The sequence below is a fragment of the Balaenoptera musculus genome, chromosome 9 (genome assembly GCF_009873245.2).
Source record: "Balaenoptera musculus isolate JJ_BM4_2016_0621 chromosome 9, mBalMus1.pri.v3, whole genome shotgun sequence".
NCBI classification, from domain to species: domain Eukaryota; kingdom Metazoa; phylum Chordata; class Mammalia; order Artiodactyla; family Balaenopteridae; genus Balaenoptera; species Balaenoptera musculus.
The window spans coordinates 1,191,226-1,197,620 of record NC_045793.1 but is presented as its reverse complement, the minus strand read 5'-3'; the positions used below and the strand labels follow the sequence as shown (position 1 = coordinate 1,197,620).

The window sequence follows — 6,395 nt, the reverse complement described above, 5'->3', positions numbered from 1 at the left end:
GGCCCAGTTGCTCCGCGGCATGTGGGATCTTCCCAGACCAGGGCTCGAACCCGTGTCCCCTGCATTGGCAGGCAGATTCTCAACCACTGCGCCACCAGGGAAGCCCCTGAATCACTTTTTTAAAAAAATCACTTTTTAATGAATAAAATCTCAGCGACACTCGACATCCCCCTGTACACAGCTCTGCAAATAAAATAGCAACTCAGTATAGAGTTCTAAAGAATACACACACGTTGTTTTAGGAATCCAAATGCCCGCACCTACAGGAAACAGGATGGATGGGAAAAAACTGCTCTCTCATCCCAAATAATGACCATTCAAATGTGAAATCAGATGTTTAATCAGACACAATTAAATATATTTATATATCTCACACTGAAGAAACATAAGAAGTTAGAAATTACAAGTAGGTATATGCTTCCTATATTCAGATAAACTAGTTTCTATTAATTATTTAGATTCCAGATAGAGAGAAACAACATTGGGAAAGAAATTATAGATATTAAAGCAGATACACATGACACCATTTAGAGACACAAACAATATTTTGGCATTTTTCTCCCCATTCAGCTGGCCACTTTCCCTATTCTACTGTCTTCTGAGATGTAACACCTATTTAAGATGGAAAGAATGGTGTGCAACACGGGAAGCAGAGGTACCAGGGTTACCGGGGAGCGTCTTGTTCCCTAAAACGAGACCAGCAACACCCAGAGCAGCCTGCACACCTTCCCAGATGTTTAAGCGTCCTCAGTTTAAGGAAGTGCCTTCTCTGTTTCGGGGCGGGGGTGGTACGTTTGGCGCTCAAGTGGTATTTTGGCAAATCCAGATCGTTGCTAGATGTGTGTGTCTCTGTGACATCAGACAAGGGGGCAGGCAAAGAGGTGAGGAGTCTGAGTCCTGGGGGGAGCCCAGGCCATCCCTCTTCCCCAGCTGCTATGATCCCACATAGGTAAAAAGCAAAAAAAAAATGTGGGTCTCCCTGCATTCCTCCCATGGTGAAAGCATCCCTGGTCTTCTCTGGATGCCAGCAGGGCCCGAGCCTTCCCGGAGAGGGGACCACAGGTGCCTGCTGGGAGCTCGCTGAGTGCCCGGCTTTGCCCCGCACCCCCTCTGATTTCGGTCACCCTGCAGGGAAGCGTTTAGCTGCGTCTGTGTAAATCCTTATTTGTAGTTCATGACCGTGTCTGGAGTTTGGGGCTCGCCCCCTACCTTGCCCAGGTGAGGCGCCCCTGCGGTGGCTGGCCTGGAAGCAGGCACTCTGGGTGGGAAAGGGTCTGCCCCCAGCGGCCCTGCCCATCCTCGGGGGTGGAAGGTTGGGAGGGGCTGTCGACAGTGCAGGGCGGGAAGGGTGTTGAGCAGCCGGGATGAAATGCAGAGCTGGGCGACTTCCTTATTTCCTGCCCCAAAGCTGCAGAACGTCCCCATTCTGTCCACCTAAGTCCCGAATAAGCCGCGGTGTCTCCTCCGGTGATAAACTGTTGTCAAGACAAACGCCGGTCGAGTTTCTTACAGCCGGTGGCCTCCATTCGGTGCCTCATAGGCCTCTCTGGGCCCCGCCCTGCACAGCTGACACCCCTTCAGGAAGTGACAGGTCACGAGCCAACTCTCTTCCGGGGACCACGCTGACGGCACCACCAGTACGACATGATTGCGGTTAAGAATGTGGATGGGTGCTTTAAGGAAAAATAAATTTTTTTTCAAGAAAGTGAAAATAGATGAACTGATTGCCCCCCGTAATTGCATCTTCCCACAGATCTCTCTTTATTATTTAACTGCTAAACTGCACTGCCCACAGAGTCTTCAGGACCCGGTCACGAGGCAGCTGCGCTGGGAGGCGTGGTTAGATCGTCCCCTGACTGCAGACGGCTCTCCCGGGGCCTCGGCACACGCACTCACTGGGGAAAGGCTTTGAGGATGGCGTTCACCTCCTCGGCCACGGCCGTCAGCGCAAACTCGAACTGCTCCTGGAGGGACAGAAGGAAGGAGATGTGAGCGGGGGTCCCTTCTACACCAGCCTCGGGCTCCCGTGTGTTACTCTGCAGAAAGAAACCGTTCAGGAGAAAAAGGGAAAGGTCGCAGATTTCCGTGGAAAGGAGAACAGGGCACTGGTTTGCAGGACCAATGGTTTGCAGGGCACTGGTTTGCACTACCCAATGTGGACGAGCCACGCTTCTCATGTGGGAAAGTCTCATTTTTTATGGCTGCAAGAAGCTGCCAGTAGACACGTGAGCAGGACAATGGCTACCTGAGGCTCCACGCGCCCCGCCAGGCTCCTTCTGACAGCAGCGCCCAACGCTGGACCGCGGTGAGAGGGGCTGTCAGCGCCTGGCCTGTCATCCTGGAAGGCTCCGGCACCAGCTGCTTCCCTGTCACGGGTGGGGACCGTGTGTGGCCCACATTTTGAGCAGCGTCGCCTTAGCTGAGATGCCTGGGTGGGGATGCCAGAAATCAGGAAGAACCCAGCGTTTGAAGTCCTTTTAAGACAGAAATTTATTTTAAGACAACCATTAACATAACAGGCAGAAGCTGCACTTAATGAATAAAATTCAATAAATGACAAGATGACCGTTTTGGCCTAGACTCAAGCGTAGGACAAGAGCCATCTGAGCAGGGAGGACGCGGAACGCCCTGGTTGTGGAACATCTGAGCTGACCGGGTTTGCAAGGATAGGAAATCAGAAAGAGGGCTGGGATGCTTTAAACAGGGAGATGTGCTCAGCACAGGAGACCCGCGGGGCACGGTTGGCCGTCTCTCCCGGGGTCCCTGCCCCTCCGCGTGAGGAGCGGCCGAGGCAGCATGTCCGAGCCCCGCGTCCACACAGGACGGGGCAGTGTGGCCCTAAAAGGGGTCAGGACGGAATGCCCTCTCCCAGCTCCAACCCTGACCTCGGGCACCAGAGACAGAGACGGGGCGCAGGGCCCGCGTGCCGTGTGCACGTGTGTACGTGCGTGTGCACGGGGAGGGTGGGAGACAGAGAGACAGAAGTACAGAGAGGGACGAAGAGACAGAGACAGAGACAGACAGACACACAGGGAGAGACAGAGAGACAGACAGAGACAGAGGGAGAGACAGACAGACAGACAGAGACAGAGGGAGAGACAGACAGACAGACAGAAAGCGGGAGGCGTAAACACGCCTCCAGGAGGAAGGCGAGTCGGGGTGTCAGGGACGGACCTGAGCAGCAGAACACCCGAGGGGTGAAGTCAAAGTGCGGAACCGGGACAGGTAGGGGAGGGCAGTGCACGGAGACCACGTGGACACGCCTGCGTGTATCCCAAGGGGGCAAACGCGGCATCATTACTTGGAGGTGACTGAACACACGAGTCGAATGGCTTTTATTTCTAAGTGACAACTGTAAGAGGAAATTTTATTACGGAAAAGCAAGTGTCAAGGCCTTTGATTAAAAGGGCACCTTTCTTTCAGGAGACGCACTGAAGGGGAAGGAAGCCGTCTGTTCACAAGACACACACGGAGGACAGCATTACTCATCTTCTGAAGTGCGTTATTTTAACTGCAGCCCCTGATTTCACCTCTCTTCCTAAAAATGAGCGTTTTGCTGGGCCTGTTACGGATGTACAGTGACGGGGTCGTGTGGACAATGTCACGCGCCCACGTGACACCTCTCCCTGGATGTCCTCTCGGTTCGTGCCCTTGTGCTGCCCCCACCCCCCAGGGCTGGGTCTGTCCTCTGAGTGTCTGATGGGGCACAGCCGTCCCCCAGGCATCGGCGGTTGGTTTGACTGAGAGCTTGCTTCTGGGTGGAAACAAACCCAGCTCTCTGTGACTTTTTACAACCTAGTGGAGCTCTGTGCCCGGCTAGGCGTCAGGGCTCCGTGGCTGCCCCAGGCCCCAGCCTCAGCGAGCTCAGAGCTTATGAACTGTTCTGACCGTATTCAGCTCAAATGATGCGATTTGACTAAACGGGTTCAAATGAACAGGCTGTGGACGACCTTCTCGTGGCTCGTGGGAAACAGCATTCAGATTTACGGCACTGCTTTGTCCGAGGAAATTTCCTGCCTTTCTGTTAAACTGAACTTTAGGGCGAGCTCAGTGTCATGGAGTGATGTCGGGCAAAGCAGCCATCAGTGAAGAAAGAACGGGGCGCGTGTGTGTTTGCTATGCTTTATGCCCGCGACGCCAGGAGCTGAATCTCCGTACACTCTGCACGGCAGCCTCGCCAGCTCACCCGCACCCCAGGAAAAGGGCGGGGGTCCGGGCCAGCCCAGCCACACAGGAGGCCACAGCTTTTCCAGCCTCTGCCGTCTGGGAGCACCCGGATGCTGGGGCAGAATCCTCTGGCCAACAGTGTCCCCTTGTCACTTAAGGAAACCAGAATGTGAGTGACTATGCGGTACGTGAGGCTGCCACAGGGCAGCGCCCCCTCCTCCAGGCGGGGCTGGGGACCACCCCTCTGCGCTCGCTCTGGCCCACGCGCTGCAGACCACAGGGGGCTGAATGGGGTGCGTCATGTATTAGGAAATGTTTTTTTCTGTTTTGGAGGGAAGATCCGTCTTCTCAATAATTCTGCCTAGATCCGTCCCAGAGTCCATGTGTTTTGAGGATCCTTATACCCTTGCGGGGCGGACGGGCCTGGCTGGGAGGGGCCCAGCTGCAAGGAGGGAAGATGGGAGGGGCCCAGCTGCAAGGAGGGAAGATGGGAGGGGCCCAGCTGCAAGGAGGGAAGAGATGGGTTTGAATTTAGGGTCCTGAGCATTATCCACACAGCAGTCAACGGGGTGACGTGGAAGGCAGATTTGACCAGAGATAGAATCAGCTCTTCATTCCTGGTTGTAAGTCGCCCCTGCTGCCCCAGCCCCGGTTCTGGGACGTGGGAAGATGTACGGCTGCCGGTGGCCATGTAGGGCCCAGACCATCCAGGACAGTGAACGACCCTGCATTTCTGGATGACCAGGCCACTACCCCCAGCACGGTCAGTCCCACGGGCGCCAAACCTGTGGGCTATGGGGCACTGGGACGGCATCGCGTTGTGATAAAGCTGAACCACAAACAAACAGGTGTGAGCAGGGTCTAGTTCTCCCCGGGACACCACCACTGCCAGCAGAGAAAGACTGACCAGCGGGGAAGGCTGGTGGCCGCGCCCTGAGCCCAGGGGCCGAGCTCACCTCTCCAGCGAGGACACACACCCTCTTCTAGTATGCTCCTCTCAAGACGCACACCCGGACCCCATCACGGGGGCACCGGACACACCCCAGCCAGAGACAGTCCATAGAAGCACAACGAGACCCGGCCGGTCCTCAAGGCCACAGTGCTGTCCACCGGAGGAGGTGAGGGGGGGCAGGACAAGCGAGCACACCGTGTGGCGGCTCCTGGACGGGACCCCGCTCCAGAGAAAGGTCCCTGGGAGATCTGACGCGGTGCGCACATGAGCTACTGGCATCGAATCAGTGCCAGCATCCTGGCCTCGCTCGTTCCCTGTGGTTACGAAGTGTAACAGCGGGAAGCTGGCGAAGGGCACACGGGAATTACTTGTATTTTTTTTGCAAGTTTTTGCAGGTCTGAAATAATTTCAGATTTCAAAAAATCTAAGAAAACATAAAGTGTGCAGTGACTTTCACATAAGAGTCCACATAAGGGTCTGGTGACAGTACTGCACGTTCTAGGGCCCGAAATAAAGCGGAGGGACAGAGGGGCTGTCGGTGCTGGTGTCATCAAGCAGCTCCCCCCCGCCCCACCCCAGATGCGGGAAGAGAGCAGGGCAGGTGTGATCGCCAGCTGGACAGGGCAGGGCTGGGCAGAGATCCTGACCACTGAGTGTTTCCTCTGGTCCTACTTACAAGAGGGTTCTGATTCTATAAGAGAATTAAGTTGGTTTTGCCTCAGTGCTTGGGGCTTTGACAGCGCAGAACCAGCCAAGGGGCCCTTGAAATGATCTTCAAGGTCAAAGTGTGCTCGCTGGACTTTACCAGGCCCTTGGCTTCTTCCTCCTCAGCGGAATGGGTGGCATTTAGACTGTTCTCTCTCCCCTCAGGCTCAGACACTGCACTGTCCTGCTTGATTTCTCATAGGGACAGAGAGGGAGGGAGGGCGTAGGAACCGCTTGCCCTTTGTGGGGGGCAGTAAGACCCCGAGGCAGGAGGACTGGGGTCCCAGAATCGTCACCACCAGGCACCAAAGCACAACCCAGCTTGATTTCCCAGGAGAGCTTATGATAACTTAAAGTCCCCTCAAGTATAAAGCAGATTTTGCAAGGGCATCTTTCATGATTTTTGGCCTTTGGTGGAGGCGCTAATGGCATCAGAGAGTCGAGACTACACCGAGAAGGAGAAGAGTCTGTATTTATGGCTGCAGGATGTGTGGGAGTGTTTGTGGTTGGACACAGATATTTCTGGAATGCTGAGAGAATGGGTCATTACAGTGACCTGTTTCTAGCTCTG

General features: G+C 55.0%; 1 protein-coding gene across 1 annotated transcript in view; it reads right to left on the bottom strand.

The window, feature by feature from the left end:
* Positions 1 to 310: 310 nt before the first annotated feature.
* Positions 311 to 6,395, bottom strand: part of PTPRN2 (protein tyrosine phosphatase receptor type N2) — a 717,039-nt gene continuing 710,954 nt past the window's right edge. Inside the window, exon 23 of the mRNA XM_036863887.1 lies at positions 311 to 1,964. Within this exon, the coding sequence (XP_036719782.1) occupies positions 1,893 to 1,964 (72 nt within the window). The 3' untranslated portion in view covers positions 311 to 1,892. The remainder of the gene's footprint in view (positions 1,965 to 6,395) is intronic.